Raw genomic sequence first — 24554 nt, 5'->3', positions numbered from 1 at the left:
TCAAAGGGCTTGAATAGGAGGGAGATAGGAAAACAAATTTAATATAATATGAAATGAGTCATAATAAATATAGCATGGGAGTAGAGATTAAGATAGGGAAACTCTTGGGGGGGGATAAAAACAGATACTAGCTGGCTTTATGGGTTATTTTACTGTCCCCCTCCTCCCAAAATTACTGTTTCATTGAATTTTCAAATTTTAACAAAAGTGCAACTTGGACCCAGAATGAGATCTAGGTTCAAATTCCTAGCTCCACTACTTACCACATGACTGACCACTGACGAATTACTTAACTTCTCTTCACCTGTTTCTCACCTCTAATACGGAGATAAAACTCAGAACCAACATTAACAGGACTGTTGAGATTAAATGAGGTTATATATGGAGAGTATTTAGCAGTGTCCTAGCAGATAGCAAATAGTGTTCAATCAGTGGTTTATTATTAGTAGTAGCATTGTTATCAGTGCAGCTTGCCATTGCACTGATGAGGTTCAGAGCAAGAACAGGGAATAGTCTGGCTCTACTACACCTGAGCAGCACCTCCACTGACTATAGCATACAACACTTCAAGATCAATTTGTCCAGAGAAGGGCAACCAGGATGGTGATCCTAGAAAACATGTTGAAGGCATTAAGTCTGGTGAGAAGATTATGGATGAATAGGACAGCAGTCTTCTATAAGAAAGGCTGTTACTGCTCTACATGGAAGAGGAAGGACCAAAGAAAGGTAATAGATGTCCACATAAAGAACTGTCTAAAAATACAATGCTACTCCACACTGTAGTATTCCCTAGTGATGACTTCCTTTTCAAGCCCAAGTCTCTTGATAAAGCTACTGGGCACAGGTTTGGACTTGGTGATCTCAAAGGTCCCCTTTGGATTCTATCTCAGGAGACTTAAAACTAGGATGGAAAACCTAAGCAGTTTAAATATATTAATCAGTTTGAAGAAATGAAGCGTTGGGAACAGGGGAGGGGAGGAAAAGCACTGGTGACTTCCTGGTAAAGCACTGCAGAATTATATTTTAAAAGATGGATTCTGAAATTGCTCACAGGATGTTTAAATGAAAGATATTCATGTTTCAGGGACAGCCAAAAGTGCTGCCAAGGCTACTCTAAGTAACTCTGAAGAAACCATATATTAAATAAATGTCTTAGAAACAAAGAAAGATACCACCATGCTAACTACTCCTCCTCTGATGATGTGGTAAGGTGACCTTAGAGAATTGCCAGCATGGCACCTGAGTCCTAGAGAGGTGAAGAATTGGTTATTCAAAGAACTCTTAAAGATTTCATTGCTTTTTTCCCACGATATTCAGCTGCATTTTCATGAAGAGATCATTATATAATGCCCTTCCTTGTGAAAGATGTCTTTTTATCCAGTCTTCCACTGGAGCATTATACATTATGGAAGTTATCTAAAAAGACTAAGCAAGTAGAATAAGAACTGTTTCTAATAGATAAAGTTTTTTTCCCTAATAAATAATAGTAATATATGCCTGTTATAACAAGCTTGGGAAATTCTGAAAAGTATATAAGAAAAAACAGAAATAACCACATTCAGAGATAATTTCTAACATTTGGTTTAACTCTTTTTGATCTTTTCCCATGCATATATATAGATTATTGTATGTTTATTTCATAGTTAGGATCATATTATATACATAGTTTTGAGTTCTATATTTTTAGTAAATATTATATTTTTAAGGTTTTCCTGTTATTAAATTTCCTTTAAAAATATGACTTTTAATGACTGTATGAGCTACCTGCAATTGATTTCTGCATCTTAGCAACACAGTTCTTAAACTAGGGTTTTAACTTCTCCTCCAGGGAGTCAACTGCTAATTGTTATTATAATGTTCCTCAATGTAACTATCTTTATAATGAATATCTGAGTTTTAAACTAAACTTAAATGGCATGCTTATTTATAATTTATAGTCTAGCTTGGGTACATCCTAAGAGGTGAAATGAGAATTGCTCACATTGCAATCTGTGAAACTTCAATTCTCAACCTGAATCAGCACTAGAGACAAATACATCAAATTTCTACTGTTCAAAAAATAAAAGAATTAAATGTCAACTCAAGACAAAACTTACCGCAAGAGTCACAAGGTAACACCAAATGAACTGTAACATAGAGAACCAACAACGGGTTCAAGGAATTGAATTTTCTAATTCTAGGAAGGCGTAAAGATAGAGATGGAATTTGGCCTGGAATCTGAAGGATCTGGCTAGAGTTTATTAAAAAGCAAGGGGAGAGGGGCTTCCCTGGTGGCGCAGTGGTTGAGAGTCCGCCTGCCGATGCAGGGGACACGGGTTCGTACCCCGGTCCGGAAAGATCCCATGTGCCGCGGAGCGGCTGGGCCCGTGAGCCATGGCCGCTGAGCCTGCGCGTCCGGAGCCTGTGCTCCGCAACGGGAGAGGCCACAACAGTGAGAGGCCCGCGTACCGCAAAAAAAAAAAAAAAAAAAAAAAAAAAGCAAGGTGAGAAATGGAGATGAAATCAGGTAGAAAAAATTGGTAAGATTGTGAAAAACTTCAAGTGTCCACCTATGGATTTGGCGTCATCAGTGGGAAATGGAGCACCAGATACTTAAAATTGAGGTTACTGATCCATACAGAACAAAAATTTATTTTTAAAAATTCATCCAATAATTCATACTGGCAACACATTGTCAAGGACATGGCATTATAGCCTGGTGCAAACAGAAACATTAAGCAAAGATGCTCTTAAGATTTTTAAACATGACTCTTCAATTTTTATCTTACAAGTGCCTGGGGGTAAGAAAAAGGAAGATCAAGTGTTCATATGTGTTAAACTCTTCAGCAAACCCACAGACTTAGATGATAAGAAAAAGTCAAACCATTTTTTCACCAAATGAACAGAAGACTAGGATATTAAGAGACTAGAAAATCTAAAGAGGAAAATTAAAAACTGGTAGGAAGAAATACATACAGTAGTAGTTTTAGCTTTCAGTGGACCACTCAGGTGACAATGCCCAAGAGACAGGTAGAAATGCAGGACTGAGGCCTGGGTGAATGATGGGCCCTTGAGACTTAATTTTGGAGTTACCTACCAAAGTAAAAACAGAACCCCTTTATCCTGTTCATACCTTCTTCCTTATCACCAACAAAAACAACATTAATAAACATCAGTTCATTTTAATTATATACATATGAAACAATCTGCCTCAGGAACATTTTGAGTATAACTATTTTTGGTATTTGTGGATACTTCAGAGAAGGTTATCATTTGCATAGAGTACAAATCAATGGAACACTATTAAAAATTTTTTAAATTCTCCATTCTGTGGGAAGATTTGTTTTGGTCTATAATTAAAATCCATAATTAATTAATTATTTGCAGTGAACAGGATAACAGATTTAAACATGACCAACATTGAGAGCTATTATGGTTTAAAATAATGTTAATAAGTATTTTTAAAACTGCACTAACAGGAATTAATTAGAATTTGACCATAAACTAAAGTTCATTTTGCCATCCAGTTGTAAAATTCACAAAGCATTTAAAGTATACAGATGTTTTAAAGAAGAAAATTTAGAGAAACTGACAAATTCTAATAGAAGGAAATGATGCCTACCTATCAACTAGGAAGATCTGTGAAAAGCATCCCCTTGGAAATTTGTTCTATTCTTATTTTTATCAGAGATCAGCCCAGCTTATTATAGTATGCTCCCACTCCTCCTGAGCATCCTTTTAAAAGTATTTATCTATTTCTCTATTAATAACTTTTTCCACTAGAGGGTGATATGATGACTGAACACTAAAGGTCATAAAAAGTATATAGACTGATATCTTCTGTGGGGAATGAAGTGTGTTCTGTGAGATTAGGGATGAAGGATAAGAGACAGACAAAATGAGGTCGCAGGCTTACATCTGCAAACTACTTGCGTGTCCCAGGCACTACACTACTTGCTTTACATAAATTATTTTACTCAATCCTTACAAAAACCCTGTGAAGTAGGTATTATAGTCTTATTTTACAGATAAGGAAACAGTTCAATGAGATTACATATTTATGGCCATATAATGAGCGGCAAAATCAGAATTCAAGTTCAAGTCTGAAAAGCTCTTTTCACTCTACTAAGTTAGGGGAAACCCATCTCCTCCAGTGTGTCCCCTTCCCTCCACTTCCACCCTCTCCACATGTTTAAAATTGGGTTAAACTGGGCTGAGTGAATGTTTCCAGTCTGTCCTCCTTCACAAATGCAGGAGGCATGACTATTTGTTGGGCTATGTTTCCTAGTGGATGTTATTCAAGATGACTGCTCTCTGGACCTCTCTCCACCTAACAGAATTTAAACTTTGGTTCTTTGTCTTACAAGAACAAGACAAGGCCAGAGACTTCGTGATATGGCCCTCGCTCTCTAGAACTCTACCTAAATAAAGTAGAATTTAGAACCCTATTTGATTTCAGTTGTTACCCACATTGTCCTACAAAGTTTGCCAGTAGGTCTGGCTCAAGGGAGTAGCTGAAAGATGCTGGACTAGAAACAAAACTGTAATTTTGATCCCCTGACTGGTTAGTGATCCTTGTCCCCTAGTTCCTCTATTGTTTTGAATCTAGAGACAAGAAAGTCTCAGGCCTCTTATACACTAACATACTGCTTCTTTGAATATATACATATTTTTACTAAACACTTATTTCTTATTTGAGGGAAAAGGATTTAAAAAAAAACTGCTTAGGGACTTCCCTGGCAGTCCAGTGGTTAAGACTCTGCGCTTCCACTTCAGGGGGTGCGGGTTTGATCCCTGGTTGGGGAACTAAGATCCCACGTGCCGTGCGGCACAGCTAAAAAAAAAAAAACAGCTTAGTTACCAGGAGAAATCTAACAATCAGGATGGCAAAAAAGATATATTAATTTGAGATAAGGAATGAAGTTATGTGAGAACAAATAAAAGGCACTATGATAGACATGGAAGAAGCAGAAATCGGTGCTCAAACATGGTTCTCTTCATGAAAAGATCAGGAGGATACAAGATCTGGCCTGATGTTAATCTCATTTGCTTTTCATTTTACTAGAAAATGAGTTGATACTCTACATTAAACATGGAAAAGAAGTCTTTAGTATGGGTTGGGCATCTCTTCAAGAAACAAGATTTAAATATATATATATATATATATATATATATATATATTTGACTGTTGACACAGGGAGTTAAAACTGTTGACTGTTTGTTGACACAGGGAGTTAAAACTGAATTTGACTGTTGACTGTTGACACAGGGAGTTAAAACTGAAGAGATGGGCATTTCTATGTGGGGAAGCAAGTTGAATTTCGAATTTGCAGGCAGACTAACCAAACTTACAGAAATAGCTGGCACACAACCACTAATTAAGAAGCACATTTGATGGAATCCAGAGAGGAATGATATCTGTTATCCAGTCTCAAATTTTATTGTCACTTCTTCCTGTTATAACTTTAGCCTTGAGCCCTCATAACTTCAGTACTTGTTAAATATCACAAAGAAAAGCATTTAACTAAGCAATCCGTACTTTCTAAAGGATAGCTCTGTTGATTTCAAATGTGATATGGTATTAGAAAACCACCATACTTCAAAGCCTAGAACCTAGAGACTTACAATTCTGCTGAAAATCTTGTTTAGTAATGTTTGCCAAACTCTACCATAGGGGGCAGCATAGCGCATGGAAAGAAAGGGTTTTTCTGAAATTAGGCAGATCTGTCTTAAAATCTCTTGCCACTTACAGTGAAATTTTGGGGTGTTGGCCTCTCTGCAAGCTCTGCTTACTTAAGTTTGTTTGCAAGTTCATAGGAACTTGCAAACAGTATGGACTTAATAAGCACCAATTCTTGACCGCCACTGTCCTTGACTCTTTACATTAAGAAAGTCTGGAATTTCTAATTTATATTATTGCCATAGGCTCCCATTAGAATAAATCTTTGGTGACTAGGGGGAAAAAAGATTGTCCTAAGAGTTTTGATAGTTTCCAATATGCTTTCAAAGAAAAGACCAATACAATGAAGGACCAAAAATGGTTTTTCTCATTAATATCATATTTGCATATATAGCATGTTCAGGAATGCCAAATAAGTCTAGTGGTCCAAAGGGTATGTTTAAGAAACTGCCCCCAAACAAACAAACAAACAAAGAAAACAAAAAAAAATTTGAAAGGTATCCTGGGTAAGACTGTAGAAAGCTAATCCCATATTAACATTAAAAAATGGGATTTTAAAAATAATTATTATACCTCCACTCTTCTCAAAAGTTATAGTTTAAGAGGATTTAAAAGAAATTGTGGCTGAGGGTAGTAACTGTAGAAGTGTCTTATGTTTATAATGATCAAGAGTTTAAAGTGTCTTATGTTTATAATAATCAATAATTTAGAGCTGCTCCAAATAAAGTAATTTTGAAACAGTGAGAGCTTTCCCCCTGTTTACTGTAGTTAAAAGATTTATACACATGGGTGACTGACATTTTCTCTTGAAGTAACACAGTACTAGGTGATTTTTTTAAATGTTGTTGAAAAAATAAAATGTTGTTGGGAATGATCCTGAAGAAGCGTTTCAAGAACGAACAAAAAGGAAAACGAGCCAATCTCAGATTGACATCCTACTTTTTAGAAGGGCATCTCTGCCTTGGCAATCAAATAGTTTTATATTCTTCTTGCCATATTTATTAAGGCAAATGACCTCAAGATAAATAGTATATCAAAAGTGCGTTTTACACACACACACACACACACACACACACACTCACATAAACACATGAACACATCTAGCTCTGCTGCTGTTAGTACTCAGTCCACTCCTGTGGCCTTGTATGTATAACACAATAATTGTATTCACAACTCAAGAGTCACTAGGGGAAACAGACTTAAATTCAGTATGTTTGTTTTTAAGGAGGTAGCTAATCTGTATAAGACATATCTAAAAGTTCTGTCTATGGTTTCATCTTAAAGGGAAGGGATGAAGCACCCGTCAAATCTGTATGCTGGAAATTTTCCTACTGAACACTATGATGACTTCTCCTTTAGGGAAATGATACACTTCGTCTAGTTGGCTTTCTAGTTTTTAATTTAAAATGCAGCAGAATTCATTGATAGCTTTGCATTGTTCTGAAAGGCTTAGTTTTGATTAAACTTCTTTCTTAAATAAGATAATGCAATTAAATACTAAGTCCCTATTCCTCCAACTGAATCCTCAGAAAAAAACAGGAGAGATATAAATTTCCTCTTTTGAGATAGTAACCTTGAGGGAGAGAAATCAAGAGATCAGGTATATGAGCTGGACGAATTGCACTATAAAAGGTTTGAGCTTTGCCACTGGTTGTGTTAGAGCCATCTGGCTGAGATCCAAAGCACCACTTCAACACCTTGAGACAGGGATGGTAAAAGGGATGAAAACCACCACTTGAAGCCACTTCCTTCTTAGATCAAACCAATTAAATAAAATCTAAACTTGCAGATAGGCTAGGGAAATTAGGGATAAACATGTTTTAGAAAGAGTTTAAGGTTCACAAGCCGAAGCAAAACTGATACAGCAATGCAACTATTAAACCGAGTGTCTAAGCTATTTTATTGCAGGTCAAGTTAAAGAGGATGATATTAAATCTGTTTGTGTGTTGTTTATGGGCTAAATGATTCACTGTAAAATTTAAAAGTAAGCAAATAGGAGGATAAACGACCTCAGCCATTATTTATTTTAATGTCTGTAAAATAAGATATTATTTGAGTTAAAATGCTCCTTTCCAAAGAATTGTTTAACTCACAGTCTACTCTACATGGATATTCATGATTTTTATCTAATTTTTAAATGATAAAGAACCAGAAAGCATGCAAAGATAAAGATCTATGAGCGAAGAAGCCTGAAGGGAAAAAAAGGGTAGAAGTTATGCTACATACCTCATTCATTCTGAGTATAATTCTTTTTACTTTCTCTCCTCTTTATATAGACCACTACTTAGCAACACTGCCTAAAATATTGATTAAGATAAATTCTAACTCCAGTGAAATGCACATGATGTCCTTATTGAATTTCCTGTAATTTCAATAGCACCAAAATACAGAGAAAATAAAATTCAATGCAGAAGAGAAGTCAGCGCTTAGATGACTGAGGAGCTAGTGAACAAGACCAAGGTATGTAAAGAAAACTCTCATTTCCAACTTTGGGTGGGGTGTGTGTGTATGTGTGTGTGTGTGTGTGTATGTTCATATTCTTTACAACTTAATTTTTTTTTATTATGGAAAACTTTAAACATACTTGGAAAACTACATAGAATACCCACGAATCCCTATGTCCCTATAACCCGGCTTCAACAATTAGCAACTCATGGCCAATCTATACCCTCCTTCCTATTCTCCCCTTCAGTATTATTTTAAAGCAAAGCCCAGACACTGTATCGTTTCATTTTGACTGTAATTTGACGGGGGAAAGGGAATACAACAGAAAGATTGGGTAGTGGGAAATGCTTCCTCTTTCTCTCCACAATCCCTGCCCCTTGTTATGACTGCAATTTTAAGTGATATTTCCAGGAATGTTTTGAGGAAAGAAGCCCACATGCCACCCCACAGAATTAGCACTGGCAATTCCATATTTACTCAAACACTTCCCGCTTCCACCTCAGACAGCAGCTCCCTGCCTATCCAGCAAGGACAATTCTGGGAAGCAATGACAGTGTGTGATAGTGACAGTGTATCCAGTCCTTAACTCTGGCACAGCCTCCAAGGACTGTATAAAATGGAATTGTGTCTCAGCACTAGATTAGTCACCAAGTCCCTGAACTGATAGGATTCCTCTAGTTTAGACAAGAGTCTAACTGTCCACCTTTTAAAACATGGCTATGGCTAGTTCCATGGGCTACCACCAGCTAAATGAGATAAGGAGGCACATCCAACAGAGCCGTCTCCCAGGAACAAAGGGAAAGGAAAACTGCAAGCAAGGGAAGTAGTAGCAGTAACTTGATCGGAAGTTGGGAATCTAAGTGCATCTTCATATCACCTCCTATTTCTCACAGTCAAATACCAACCAAAATGGTGTGGTTATCCTATACTTAATATTCAAATTGCCTGGAGAAGCAAATGGAGTGTTCCACTAAAATGGAATCAGGAAAAAAAAACCATTCCTCTGGGGTTCCTAAATGCTTTAACTTTAATAAAATAACTAGAAGAAAACAAGCAGTGAAGACAGCACCATACATTCTTGTTGTTTTAGAATGTAGGAAAAATGTTTCATAATCTTAAATATGTCGGCATCTAGTATTTTAACTTTTAAAAATACCTACTCAGATTTCCCCAACAACCAAATACTATATTCAGACTGTAATTTTACCTGTTTACATAACAAAGAGAAAACTATTTACAAAGGATATATCTTATTCATCATAATAAGAAAACTAATTATGAGGTAACTTCCAGTAACTATTGCCTTGGAGTAACACCTATGAATACACAGCCCACCAGCCCAGCTGCACTTGGTAAATAAGAAAAGAGCCTTCACTACTTGATCTACACAAACCATGTTTCACTCCAACCCTCTCCACTACATGCAACCTACTAACCCCTGTCCCAGGGACAAAACTGATAATGAAATTTGATATTAATGATTTTTCATAGTAATAGGATCAAATACCCTCTCTCCATGTGTAATAACATTGTCCCATTATCAGTATTTCTATTTCTAACACTTTCTAATACCTTCTGTAAAACAAAAATTAGTTCATTTTATTACTACACAACTGAAGATTAATTTTGCAATACTACAGAGACTGTGAGCAAAGTTTCATTACAATTAATACGGATATGTAAAATTTCTCAGGTGAAGAGCAGACTAAATGTACTCACTTTTGTTGTCTTTGTATAGAACGGGGAGGAGAGTTGGTGAATAGGCAGGTCCACGATACTACTAGAGTTTGTGACACTGTTACTATGTGTATGTTCATCTTCCCTGCTGCTGTCATCAGACTGATCAAAATCATCACTCTCCTGGTCCATTTCCTCTTCCTCTTCATCCTCCTCATCTTGTTCACCAGCATGTTCTTCGTCTTCCTCTTGTTCCTCTTGGTTTCCCGAGGAGTCCTCATCTACTGAAATAAACCGGTTATTGTTTTCTTCCAATTGTCCTTGCTGGGAATCACTTTGGTCTCCAGGTCTAGGTTCTGCTCCAACGACTTCACCATTCCTTGCAGTGTGCTCCTCCTCTTGTTGTCTTAGCTGCTGCTGCTGTTCCTCCTCCACCACGCGATTCATCTGCTCTTCATCTGCCTGGCTTGAGGAAGGGTTACCTCTCAGAGAGCCTCCAGTTCGTCGTCTTTTGCTGCCCACAGAGAGCAGTTCCTGATTCATTTCCAAAAGCCAGCTTGCTACTTCTTGGACCTTGGCTAGACTATCAGAAGATGCAAAGGTTTTCACATTCTGTAGAGAAAAATGGGGGGAGGGAAAAAAGGTTTGTACAATCTACATTATCTTCTACTTTTATGTTATATGTCTATATTCCAAATTTCATTAAAGACTGTAAAAAGTATTTGATGCCATGGAGACATTAAGATATTCTTTTGGAGTCAGTATAGAAAGTTTAAATTATAAAAGTATGAGACTTTATAAAGACATACACAAAAATCATATAGTAAACAGCTTTATTTTAATCTCCTTTTAAAAATAATTTTAGAACAAAGGTTTATAGTTGCTTTGACCAATAAAACATAATCTAACCAATAAAACATGTTTAAATTTTAGATCAGTAGCTCATAAACTATACCCTTTGTCAAACTTCCACAAAATGTTAAGAAGTGTATCACAAAAAAACCTATTCAATGCTTAGTTAAGTTCAGGAAATGCTGAGATAAACCAAGATTAAAAGGCTTTTTTTTTGAGCTTTAGGAATTTCCCAAGCTTTTCTGATCACAGAAACTTGCCTTTAGACACAGTTTTCTGACAGTTACCAAATATAATCACTATGATTTTCATTTTTCATAATGAATATAAATCAACTAGACATAAAATAAATAAAAAATTTTATTTCAAAAAAAGAAAAGAAAAAAACGTTCGTAAGTTCATACCCTCTGACCCAGTCACTCCACTTCTGGCAATCTATCCTAAGGAAGTAATCCTAAAACAGAAAAAAAAATGATGCAGAGGATGCTCACTGCAGCTTTATCCACAAAAAAAAAAAAAAAAAAAAAAGTAAATTAAAATAATCAAAACCCAAATGTTCAAGACAAAGGAACCCACGAGATGGGATATATTTAGTACAATCCCTAAACATTATGTTCATAAAAAAAATTTGTGAAAACATGGACGTTTTCACAAAATGAAGGACATTATATGATCATAGAATGATTTTTAAACTGCACAAGACTAGATTGAAGAAATATTTCAAAATATAAAGTACATTTAGGCAGTGGTATGCTAGGTGTTTTAATTCATTTTTTTACTGTATTTCTCAAATTTTATGCATCAAGCATGTTTACTTTTATGTTTTTAACAGTGGCTCTAAAATTTGATCTGATATAGAATCTTTTCATAACATTCCTTCTTAAATTTCATCCTTTGCAGATATCTATATGGACATGCTTGAGGTTACAGAAAATAATGCCAACACATTACACAAGTTTATATAAAATTCCTTTTAAAAATACCTTTAAGGTTTATGAGATAAGGAAATACAATATCCATTTTCTATCATGCCCTAAGAGTAACAACATTATATCACAATTATCTTTAAATAAAACAGCCTTATCCACCTCTCCAACCCTTGCCACTAGACGGTCACTCCCCCAAAGGTACACAGTTCTCACGGCAAATTTTAAGATGGGGTCAAGAAAGTCCAAAAGATCGTTTTTAAATAACAGTATTTTATTTTCTCTTCTATAATCAACAATTTCTAAGAAATAAGCTACAGTGTGGGGGGAAAAATTCTTAAATTCTAATTACTCTAGAAGTATAAATGTAGAAAGAGAAGAGTTCTAAAGATGGACACCTGAGACCCTCCAACATTCTAAAAGAAGAGAAGTAGCCAGCAAAGGTGACTAAGTAGGAAAACCAAGAACAAGAGGTTCCGTAAAGCCACGTGAAGAAAGCACATCCAGCAGGAGAAAGTAAATGATGACAACTACTGCCAAGAGGTCAAGTAGGATGGAGACAAAGAACTGCCCACCGGATTCAGTAACATGGAAGTCACTAGTAATAGGAGCAGTTTTCGTTAGCTGAAGTCTGATAAAAGTAGATTTAAGAGACTGGGAAAAGAGAATAGAGTTGGTGGGTATTGAAGAGTTTGGAGTTTGATGCAAAAGGGAACAAAAGAAAGGGAGTAATAATTGGTAGGGAAAACGGGGTCAAGAGAAGATTTTTGATCCTTTAAGACTAGAGAACTAGCAGCATATCTGTACACTGACAAGAATGATCCAGCACAAAACAAAAAAGTCGATAATGTAATCAAGAGAGATAAGAAATAGTGAAGTGATATCCTTAAGTAATTAAAAAGGGGATGATGAGAAAGCGTTCAAACGTTAGAAAAGGGGATAGTTAGAAAAGGGGATACTACATTTACGGTAATAGATGGAAAAGCAGAATAGTATTATATAAATACTTTACTTCTTTTTAGCGTATTTCTCAATGTGGGAACTGTTGGAAGTAGGTAGATTTTTATAGTGGTCAGAGTCTTTGGAAGTTCCCTGCTCATTCCTTCAATTATTTTTTCCTTTTCTTTGTAAAGTAGGAAGAAGCAAGGTTATCAGCTGAGAGTGATGTTACAAATTTGAAGAGAAAGATATGAAATAGCCCTCTAGGGAAAGAGGAAGGGAACCTTCTTTCACGCAAGAGATTTTGATGATCAAATGTAATCAATAAACTATGATGTAATATATATTAAATGTGGCTTTTAAAAGTCAAGTGGTTCTAGTAGATAACCAAAAAGAACCTACTGTATAGCACAGAAGACTCTGCCAAATATTCTGTAAAAGACTAAATGGGAAAAGAATTTGAAAAAGAATAGATACATGTATAACTGAATCACTTTGCTGTACACCTGAAACTAACACAACATCGTTAATCAACTATACTCCAGTGTAAAATAAAAATTAAAAATAAAATAAAATGTTATTATGCTTTTGAAGAAAAAAATAAAAATAAAAGTCAAGTGGTTCTTATTTACAACTCAGGCAAGCACAATACAAACTTTATCTTTGAGGTAGCAGGTAGGGTTCCTTAGAAAAAGGAATATATATATCCATTGCTTTCAGAAGATAAACTACAGAAAATAAAGGTCATCAAAATCTTGCTGGCTAGTATATGTCAAAGACAAACTATGAAAATATCACAGGAAATCAAGTTAAAAATAACATGCTGAAACACAGTGACCTACACAAATGAAAAAATACACACACACACACACACACACAGTACCCCTGTGTATATAAAAGTAAATCTGCTATACACAGGATTTCTAGAATCAAAATCTTGCTTTAGTAACTGTATCTAAAGTATAGCTCTCGTAACACTAACAAGAACATTTTTCACTTGGATGTTTATTCACAGAATGGCATGAAATCAGGGACACTGCCTGGGATAATGCAGGCCCCAAGAAAATTGCCCTTTGTGTACCCAACCTAACAGGCATATTTTTACAAGACTGAAACAGGTTAAATGACATAATAAGAGCAACTTACAAAGTAAAAAAATGAGAGAACCAAGATCATAAAACAAAGCATTAAGAATGTATGTAAAGGGAGGAGACTGTTGGTAAGCAGCCAGCCTATCAACAAATAGAAAGTTTATAACTGACATTTCAAAAATAGTACCAGTACTGGTCATTGAAGAACACTTCTGTTACCAATTATGAATAATAAAAATACAAATCACTGTCATTGTATAACTTTAGTGTAATATTGAGGGGAACAGAGAAGAAATGTCTTAAGCCAATAAAGATAACTGACTCTTATATTTACAGTGTGGCATGTAAATAGCTTTCAAAGTAATACAGATTCTTAAAGATAGACCTGGTCAATAATGGAAAAAAGTAGAAGAATCAGATTTAAAGTACAGCCAATAAAAAATATTCAATGACACAACTGAAAGTCAAATTACAGGAATTCCAGAATCCTTGAAGAGGCTGAAAATATCTAACTGATAGACTTACATAAAAATTGGATTTCTCTGACTCATTTTGGGAGTGGAAAATAGTAATAAATATATAGAAACTAAGAGGAAAATTTCATTTTCTGTTGGTATTAATTTAAAAAACAGTATTTTTAGAAAAGTTGTTCTTTCTAATAATAATCTATTAAATAAGATAATGACTTAATTAAAATAATAAATATTTATCCAATAATTAACAGGAAATCAGAATCAACTATTAAACACTTTTAAGGGGGAAAAAAACATTCAAAAATTAGTTTACACAGTGGACGAGGGGATGTCCCGGGGGACCGGCTGAACCGGACCGGACCGACTGCGGAGAAGAGGGGGTGCTCGGAAGCGGCCCTCGGCTCCCTCCCCTGGAGGCACAGAGGGCAGGGGCCTTGGCGAATGGCTTTTTTGATGGCTACTTGTGGAGTAATTAGACCCGGAGGGCCTGGGAGAGGGAGGGGCCGGCTCCCACCCCTGAGTCCCCAGGGACCCTGCTGCTTGCCGGGCCACGGGCACGAATATCAATATCTTCTCTCCCTGCCTCCTTCCCGCCGCCCCCTGGGGGTTTGATTCAGGATTTGTTCCTAGTGTCCAAAACTTTGATAAGAAACTTACAGAGGCTGATGCTTACCTACAAATCTTGATAGAACAGTTAAAGCTTTTTGATGACAAACTTCAAAACTGCAAAGATGATGAACAGAGAAAGAAAACTGCAACTCTCAAAAAGACAACAAATAGCATGGTAGAATCAATTAAACACTGCATTGTGTTGCTGCAGATCGCCCAAAGTACTATTAATCCTGTAGATGCAATATATCAACCTAGTCCCTTGGAACGTGTGATCAACACAATGCCTTCCCAGGCTGTCTTACCTCCAGAACCTGCTCAGTTGTGTAAGTCAGAGCAGCATCCATCTTCTCTACCAGTTGGACCTGTATTAGCTACCTTGGGACATCATCAGACTCCAACACCAAATAGTACAGGCAGTGGGCACTCACCACCTAGAAGCAGTCTAACTTCTCCGAGCCATGTCAACTTGTCTCCAAACACAGTCCCAGAGTTCTCTTATTCTAGCAGTGAAGGTGAATTCTATGATGCAGATGAATTCCATCAGAGTGGCTCATCCCCACAGCACTTAATAGATTCCTCTGGATCTGCCTCAGTCTTGACACACAGCAGCTTAGGGAATAGTCTAAAGTGCCCAGATACCATGGAATCACTTAATGCTTCCATGTCCAATGGAACAAGTGATGCTGAACTTTTCGATTCACAAGATGAGAGAGATGATGAAGGGGAGGCAGGGTCGGTGGAAGAGCACAAGAGTGTTATCATGCATCTGTTGTCACAGGTTAGGCTTGGAATGGATCTTACTAAGGTAGTTCTTCCAACATTTATTCTGGAAAGAAGATCTCTTTTAGAAATGTATGCAGACTTTTTTGCACATCCGGACCTGTTTGTGAGTATTAGTGACCAGAAGGATGCCACAGACCGAATGGTTCAGGCTGTAAAATGGTACCTCATGATGAACATTACATTCTCACATTCCACAATGGTTACGGAAGGTCTATCCTCACAATGCCCTGTGTGGAACTAGGTGGAGAATGCAATATTAATTGTTCCAAAACTGGCTATAGTACCAATATCGTCTTCCACACTAAACCTTTCTATGGGGGCAAGAAGCACAGAATTACTGCTGAGATTTTTTCTCCAAATGACAAGAAATCTTTCTGCTCAGTTGATGGGGAATGGAATGGTATAATGCATGCAAAATACTCAACAGGGGAAAATGCAGTTTTTATAGATACCAAGAAGTTGCCTATAATCAAGAAGAAAGTGAGGAAGTTGGAAGATCAGAATGAGTATGAATCCCACTGCCTTTGGAAGGATGTCACTTTCAACTTAAAAATCAGAGACACTGATGCAGCAACTGAAGCCAAGCACAGACCTGAAGAAAGACAAAGAGCAGAAGCCCGAGAAAGGAAACAAAAGGAAATTCAATGGGAGACAGGTTATTTCATGAAGATGGGAGAAAAGCTTCCCTTTTTCCTGTTCTGTGGCAGTTACAATGTTGACTTCGGTCTTGAGAAAAACTTCAGGTTTTGAAAACAAGATGTCTGCTCCTTTCCCAAATCCCACGTTATAAATCCCAGTCTCAAACTCTGCATTCTAGTATTGTTGTTGAGATATACAACATCTGTTTCCTAGTTCATATAATCTTGGGTAATATATATATATGAAATAGGTGATGCCAGATTTTTCATAAATACGCCATCTACTGTAAAGATTGGTTCCTCTGAGTTGTTTTGGAAAATTTAGGGCAAAGTATTAAAATCACGTGTTAGGAAATTTCATGGTCTCACCTACAATAACTTTTATTTTGGAATTGAACTATTATTAAATTGTGTCTAACTCTGGACTACAGTTTAATTATACTCAGTACTTCTTAAGGCTTCATAAAGCAATTTTTCCAAAAAAAATTAGTTTATAAAGTCCCACAAAAAAAACCTAAGCACCCATAATCTAAAACTTGAAACTGCCATACGGGAAATATTAATAAATGAGGCATTAATAAAAGCACATTTTTGCTTTTTATAATTCTAATTTTAAACTTTTTTTAGAGAAAACTTTTTGTATGATTTAGGACACGGTATCATATGAAACACAAACATCAACAAACAGAATCCTATATCCTAAAAAAAAAAATTATGTAAAATTTAAGGATGTTCTTTTATTTCTTCTTACCAATATATAATGTCAAGATATATCATGTACGTAACTTACATTTTTATCAATAATCAGTGAGACTGAAGTTGAAGTCAGTAAAACAAAATGTGACAGCTAATATATTTTGACATTAAATTGTATGATTTCCTTGATGAGAATGGAAATGATTTAAGGTCAGGAATAATACTGATAAAAGAAAATGAAACTGAACAAATTGAAAATGTTCCTCACTTCACAGACAAAGCAATTGGGCTCAAAGATTCTCAAGATTAGCTAGCTTAGAGCAAAGCAGGGACCAGAAATTGACATTCAACTGAGTTTTCTTTCATGTGCCTCAGTCTACATAACTACATATGATAAAGTCTTAAAAGAATATTATTCTCTAACACTGATATTGCCTTCTTCTCCAAAACCAGAATCCTACAATGCTCAAAAATTATTACTCTAAAATAAATACTCACTAAGCACTCAATATGCCTCAGGCACATATTAATTTTGTAGAAGATAATGCTTAGAAATGTTTCTTTACAAGTTAATCAGTGACTTTTAACCTGAACCCATAGCAAAATTAAATTTTACATTACAACTCTTTATGCATGTATTTAAACAAATCTAAAACAATGGTTTCAGTGAGAGGGAATGATGAAATGTTTATACCTAAAGTCTCTATAAATCACTACCCTTAATTAAACATAGTCCATTTTCATTATTTTTTTTTAATTTACGTATTTATTTTTGGCTGCATTGGGTCTTCGTTGCTGTGTGTGGGCTTTCTCTAGTTGCAGTGAGCGGGGGTTACTCTTCCTTGTGGCGCACAGGCTTCTCATTGCGGTAGCTTCTCTTGTTGCGGAGCACGCGCTCCAGGTGCACGGGCTTCAATAGTTGTGGCATGCAGGCTCAGTAGTTATGGCTCGCGGGCTCCAGAGTGCAGGCTCAGTAGTTGTGGTGCACAGGCTTAGTTGCTCTGCGGCATGTGGGATCTTCCCAGACCAGGGCTCGAACCCATGTCCCCCGCATTGGCAAGCGGATTCTTAACCGCTGCACCACCAGGGAAGTCCCAGTCCATTCTCATTATTCACAGTAACTGTGTTCTATAAAGTTGCCACAAACACCAAATGAGTGTTCCTAAGGGAAATACACGGTTGAGTTCCTGCAAGCCTCTAGTCACATTTTTGCCAACTGATCAATACATAATCTTTTTATATGTGTATTTCTATTTAAATACATGTTATTTAATATATAGTTGATTCATTAACATTGAACTCTTGGTCAACAGCACTATAAATTCATGCCTGAAAGAAGCTTATCTAACATGTATGTTTTCCATAACGCACATCAAAACACTAGGCAGTACCTCAAAACTGCTTGGGAATCATTTTGAACAGCAAAACCACAAACAATAAGCACAAAAAGCTTTTAGTGAAAAATGTTTCGGTAAACAGACGATGAAAAGGACACTTGTGTAGAATATGAGAGCTGAAACAAGAAAGCAGAGTGTCACTTGGTTCAGACGGGAAAGTCCATGTCAGGTGACTCAAATTTTTTGCCACCCTGTGCATGCGAACATCCACAAATGACTGTGAAAGTACCACAAGTTCTGATTTTTGGTGTTAACAAACAAATTTTAGTGAGTAGGCAAATCTCATATTAAATAAAGCTGGACTTTGTACAAAGTAACGGCTGGAGAAAGAAAAGGGAGAAGGGGCACCACTTTTCCTTAGGTAAGTGGGGAGAACAGGCTTCTCCTGGCAGTGTGAAAGTCCAGAGAGGCCCAAACCTAAGGGCACCTAAAGGAAGAGACACCTACAGGCATCTCCATTCCAGGATGAAGGAGAACTATTGTAAGTATTATAATAATTGCTCTTCAAAAAAATTCAATAATAAGGTTATTGAGATAAAAGAGAACTACTCTGTGACTTTCCCCAAGTCCTAGAAAATACAGGGTAACTTTTAGTCATTATACCTGGTTAATTTAGCAGCACTTCAGACCTAATTTCAGTGCCTTTTTTTTTTAAGTTTCTCACAAACTTTTAAAATAGTTTCTTATGAATGTCGCTTCTCAAAAGACCTTTGATTATCCAAAACCATTTGAACAGCTTATTTTAGGTTGCCTAGTTAAAGAGGGCATAATATACATGTAAAAGTGAGCTCTGAAAGCCTATCTCAGAGTGAACCAGAATTGTGAGCCTCCAAAGAAGATTACCAGGCAAAGATTAACCTTGAAATCATAGTAGACACTGAGGAATATTGGTTACACTAATGTACACGGGGTGACAAGCAAATTGTCAAAGCCTTCAAAGACTGTGCAATACTAACATTTTCAGAAGCCACTAGGCTTGATCTACAAAGTCAGTTAAGAAGCTTTAAGATATAGAGGGTAGGAAAATCAACCAAATTGTACTGATCATCGAGAAGGATAACTCAAAGCTTGAAATCACCTTCTATAAGCAGGTTAGGATTTTCAGTGAATCCTAAAAGAACCTCACTAATCACCAGGATTCCTCTTCTGGATGCACCACTTAATAATACTCCAGCTGCATATTATGAACTCTCTATATGACAAATTAATAATTAATCACTATGTTCAAACTGATTAAAGGTAAGTATCTGGAACACATACTAAGTAGCACTTACTTAGTATCACTCTGCTACTCAAAATCCACCAAGAGCTTCCCATCTCACTCACAATAAAGGTCATTTTTTTTTAAATGGTTGTCTTTTAGGCCCTGTATAATCGACACACATCCCACCACTCTGAGCTCATATTCCACTCTTCTCTCTTTTTCACTTTGCTCCACTCTTTCTGTCCTTGTTCTTTCTGGAAGAGGAAAATACGCTGCTACCTCAGAGCCTTTGCACCGGATACACCTTCTACCTGAATGCTCTCCCTCATATATCTGCATGGTTCTTCCCATTATTTCTTTCAGGACTCTTTTCAAACATCCTCTAAGAAATGTACTTTCCCTAATAATCTTATTTAAAATAATCACTCCCTTGCATCACATTATTCCCCTTTGCCCTGCTTTATTCTGCTCCAAGCACTGTATAAAAGCACTGGAATAGTGTCTGTTATATAGAGTGCCTATCTATCTATTCATCCATCCATCCATCCATCCATCCATCCATTCATTTCTTCATGTATTATCCGCCTCTTCCCACTAGAATTTAAGCTCCATAAGGAAAGAGACTTACCTTTTTCACCACTATCTTCAGCACCTACAAAAATGCTTGGCTCAGTAGGTCCTCAAAACATTTAGTGAGTAAATAATTATCACATCTTTTTAAAGCCAGTCGTGTGATAAGAATTCTTTCCTCATCAAAGAAAAGCTACAAGCCAGGTCACAAAAAAGTACCAAATATTTTAAACACATTTTTTTAAGTTGTAGTCTGTACTGAACAAGTCACTTGTACTCTTGAAATTCAGAGGGTATAAATCTAATACGTTAACATTTATTTATAAATTATCTTCCTCTAAGTCATAAAGATATTTTCCCTTTATCAAATTTCTTGTTATTTTCAGCACATGCTATAAAAAATGTGTGACTAAAAAGATGAATACTTCAAAAGCACATAATTTGTGGAGTAATTCTAGTTTCACATCTCCCATACTGCAGTTAACTGGGAAATCATTCATGCAGCTTAAGGTGAAAATCTTCCAGAGGCTGCAAAATTAGCTGAACAGATCCTTAGTACTGTAGATTAATAAAATCAACACAAAATGAACAATACGGGGCACATCATACAAGTATTCATACAAGCAGCAATTATTCATTTGAAGTTTTATGGTTCTGAACTGAATATTTTAAATCCACATGCCTCATCAATCATGTATATCTTTACTAGAAAGGATGAGAAACACTATTTTTCAGTCCATATGTCAATACCTACTTTTTATGTTATTTAACTTACATATACATATGTATATGTAAGTTAAATAACACACATATTTCTGGCCAAATTTAATTTCTCACTCCCGTTCACCTCCACTCCCTCTGCAATCTGGGTTTACTCCATTATAACTAAATTTTAAACTGGTTGCTAAATCCCACTGCATCTTTACCATTTTTGTAGCTTTTGACATTACTAAACAAGCACTCCCCTCTTTACAATTCTCACATCCCTTAGTTTCCCTTGATATAATCCTTTTCTTACTATTGTCCACCAGGCAGCACTATTGTTCTCCACTGACAGCTCCTTCCTTCTCTGCAGTTTCTTTGCAACCTGGGGTTTTAACTACCACATAGAAGCTAATGACAACCAATTCTATTCTCTCTAGCCAAACTCCTCCACTGAGCCTATTAGTTCTATCAAGATATCCCACAGTTGCCCCAAATTCATTATTTTAAAACGCAAATTCCTGTACACACACACCCGCCTAAGTTTCTTCTTAGGTCCTCCTCCTATTTCCTCTACCTCGGTGAATGGAAGCATATTCTAGTCAGTTGCAGATTTAAGAAACCCAAATGGTTCTTCCTCTTCTACTTCTTTCTATTATCCTCTCCACTCAACAATTCAGTCCTAAAGTCATTAAGTGGAGCCAGGCAAGTTAGGTATACATGTGGGAGGTGGTGGCAGTCCAGCAGAGGGGTCAGTCCAAGCAGAGGGAGGAGGGCTTCCCAGTATGTGGGGGAAGGTGGGAGGAAACAGCCTGACTATGAGCAAGGTGAGGAGTGATCCATACAGCGGAGAGGCCCAGCAGGGCAAAGTCAGAGCAAAATGAGAAGTTCTACTTGGGTGGGGGTGTCGAACGTCAGCAGGGTAAGAAAGGCATCCACGTGACAGGATGGCGTCAGACCCCAAATGGGATATCGCGGGTGTGGTGGTCACAGCGGTGCCCTGCTCAGATATCCCTTCAACAGAACCTGCTATGAGGAGCTGAGCTGCCTGACAGCCCCCAGCTACCTCACTTTGGAATCCATGGTAACATTCACACCTGGCCATGCTTCCTCTAGACTTCTCCCAGCAAAAGACTGAGCATGGTGGGAATGCTCCCATAGTCAACTCTGGATGGGGCTCCCTGCACATCAAATCTTGTCTTGACATCTGTTTCTCTGGGGACCTGAACTGACACAGAAGGTATTCACGTACTGGTGTCAAAAACACTCGTGATGAAATAAAACTGTTCTGGAAGACACTACAAAATGGTTAACTTCATTAAACAAAGGTCATTTCACTCCAGAGTATTTAAAGAACATCTCCCACTACATAAAGAAATCCAGTGGCTTAGCAGAGGAAAAATTCTCAACAGGGTATTTGAGCTGAAAGGGGTCCTTTTAAGACAACAGAGGAAGAGATTTTGTTGAATACTTTGAAGATGAAGAACGGCTACAGATCTCACACTTGCTCTTCAGTCTCTAATGTTTTTGACTTCAAGGGACAAAATTCTTGGATTTAAAAGGAAAATACACTTTTGGAAAACATCGTGTTACAAAAAAGAAATCCTAAAATGTTTCCACAGCTGCTCAGGCCCAAGTGAAGAAGGTATCAGCAAGTCTCAAGTCTTACTGGAAACCACCTAGTGAAGCTGAAGAACAAACTGAACTGATTTTCCTTCCCTTTCAAAAACAAGTGTATCTATGAGCAGGTACTCTTTTTCTGAATCTCCTGATTGTGAGCATTTGACTTGAGAAAAAAGGAAGAAGCTGTAGTACATTCAAGATGAGTTTTACTGATCTGCCCAGACAAGTTCTGGATTTCTGCAAAGCAAAGAATATCCTGCTATCATAAGAAACAATGAACATTATGCTACAGTTTCCAACTTCTCACACATTTGAACAATCTTTTACTTATTCAATGAACATCAAGAGTAAGCTAAAAAATGGCCTCATTTCAGCTGAAAGAAAAATTTGTATGTGCTTGCTTATCCCATGTTTGACCCTGAATGGTATTTCTAAAGCAAAAAACAAGCACACAAAATAAATACAATTTTTACATTAAAACGGTAAATTCACTGTAAGGAGGTAAATATAATTTTTAAGATTCAAGAACAACACTTTTATGCGTATATGAGCCTATAAAAGAAGTAATTTTCTAACTGCTTGGTCTACATTTGAGCCTGATCATGTCACTGAATAAGGAAATGTTTTTTCAAAGTCTTGTATAAAATTGTGTCTAGGCAATATTTTTATTCATATTGCTTTGCCTTATGATTTCAGTTGCTCTACTATTCGACACTGTCAATAAATTTTCATGCTGTAAATAACATTAATTAAAACTAATTTATAACCTTTATTTAAATTAAATCTGCTAAGCCTACGTTAAGAAAAATTGAGTCCCATTTTGGTTTAAGTTAGTTACATGAAATTTATTATGTTTCTTATGAGTCTGCAAAATTTATGAAATGATAAAAGAGATTAATTTCTTTCTTTGTTTTTTTTTTTTTTTTTGGCCAAGCCAGGTGGCTTGTGGGATCTTAGTTCCCCGACCAGGGATTGAACCTGGGCTCTCGGCAGTGAAAGCACACAGTCCTAACCACTGGACCACCAGGGAATTCCCTAAAAGAGATTAATTTCAAGGAAAGTAAGTTAAGCTTAATTACCAGGGGTTTGTATTTTCCCCCAAGAAAAGCTGGCTAAAATGTTTAGTCTTAAATATTGGGGCGGGAAGGGGGGCTGCTCTTGCACGTACCATATCGCATTTGGATCTCAAATGGTCAAGGTTAGGAAGGTAAAGTAGTAAAGTTAAAAAAAGAAAAAACTGGGGGCCTCCCTGGTGGCACAGTGGTTGAGAGTCCGCCTGCCGATGCAGGGGATACGGGTTCGTGCCCCGGTCTGGGAGGATCCCATATGCCGCGGAGCGGCTGGGCCCGTGAGCCATGGCCGCTGAGCCTGCGCATCCGGAGCCTGTGCTCCGCAACGGGAGAGGCCACAACAGTGAGAGGCCCGCGTACCACAAAAAAAAAAAAAAGAAAGAAAAAACTGGAGTTTCCTCTATCTGCTCCATTAACTTGTATTGGAGCTGACATCCTTTGTGGGAAGGGGGAACCACACAAAAAGAAGAGGCTAATAAATTTGCCAGTATAAACATGTCCACAGGGAAAAAAAAAAAAGCATTTTGTACTCAAAAGAGCACTGACAATGATCAATGAATCATTATATCTACAACTTCTGATCAAGCGAATATACCATGAGCTGTAGATATAATAATTTTTATGTAAGTTTCTCAAGATCAGAAAATTATTTTAAGTGTTTTCCCAGTGTAAGAGTGAGAAAGGCTGAAAGTGAAAATCAGTAATGGGACAAACTGAAATTATGTTTACTTAATAGGAAGCAGTGGGAGTAACACAGCATCCCTTCTGTGATATTCCTGTCAACAATGCCTAACCTAACGAGGAAACATGAGGAAACACAAGATAAACCCAAATTAAGGGTCCTGGTTCAAAATGACTGGCCTGTAATCTTCAAAAGTGTTAAAGGAATGAAAATAAAAGATCATGGATACATGATAATAAATGCAACCCATGATTTTGAATGGAATCTTGTCCTTATACGAGATATTATTTGAACAACTGGTGAAACTCAAATGGGGTCTGAGGAATAGACAATCTAATATACCAGTGCCAATGTCCTGATTTTAATGGTTATATTGTGATTATGCAGAAGAATGTCCTTGTTTATAAGAAATGCATACGCCAAGTGTTTGGGAGTGATGGTGCATCATTTTGGCAACTTATCAAATGGTTCTGGGGCAAAATAAGTTCTTAGCACTGTACTTGGAACTTTTCTGA

General features: G+C 36.8%; 2 protein-coding genes across 2 annotated transcripts in view; one reads left to right on the top strand and one right to left on the bottom strand.

Annotated features, from left to right (window-relative positions):
* Window positions 1-10339, bottom strand: part of FBXW7 (F-box and WD repeat domain containing 7) — a gene marked incomplete at its 5' end in the record, with an annotated part of 92095 nt that extends 81756 nt beyond the window's left edge. The window contains one exon of the mRNA XM_079698696.1: window positions 9824-10339. Within this exon, the coding sequence (XP_079554822.1) occupies window positions 9824-10324 (501 nt within the window). The remainder of the gene's footprint in view (window positions 1-9823) is intronic.
* A 4107-nt stretch (window positions 10340-14446) lies between these two features.
* Window positions 14447-16176, top strand: LOC307047892 (oxysterol-binding protein-related protein 9-like; the record flags this gene model as incomplete). The annotated part of the gene is given in 4 exon segments (XM_079696618.1): window positions 14447-14530; window positions 14667-15612; window positions 15615-16106; window positions 16109-16176. Coding segments are annotated over 4 exon segments (1533 nt in total). The 5' UTR covers window positions 14447-14503.
* Window positions 16177-24554: the final 8378 nt, after the last annotated feature.

Source organism: Hyperoodon ampullatus, assembly GCF_949752795.1.
Source record: "Hyperoodon ampullatus genome assembly, chromosome: 1".
Classification (NCBI taxonomy): Eukaryota; Metazoa; Chordata; class Mammalia; order Artiodactyla; family Ziphiidae; genus Hyperoodon; species Hyperoodon ampullatus.
Note: the sequence above shows the minus strand (reverse complement) of the source record. Positions and strands in the feature narration are given on the sequence as shown.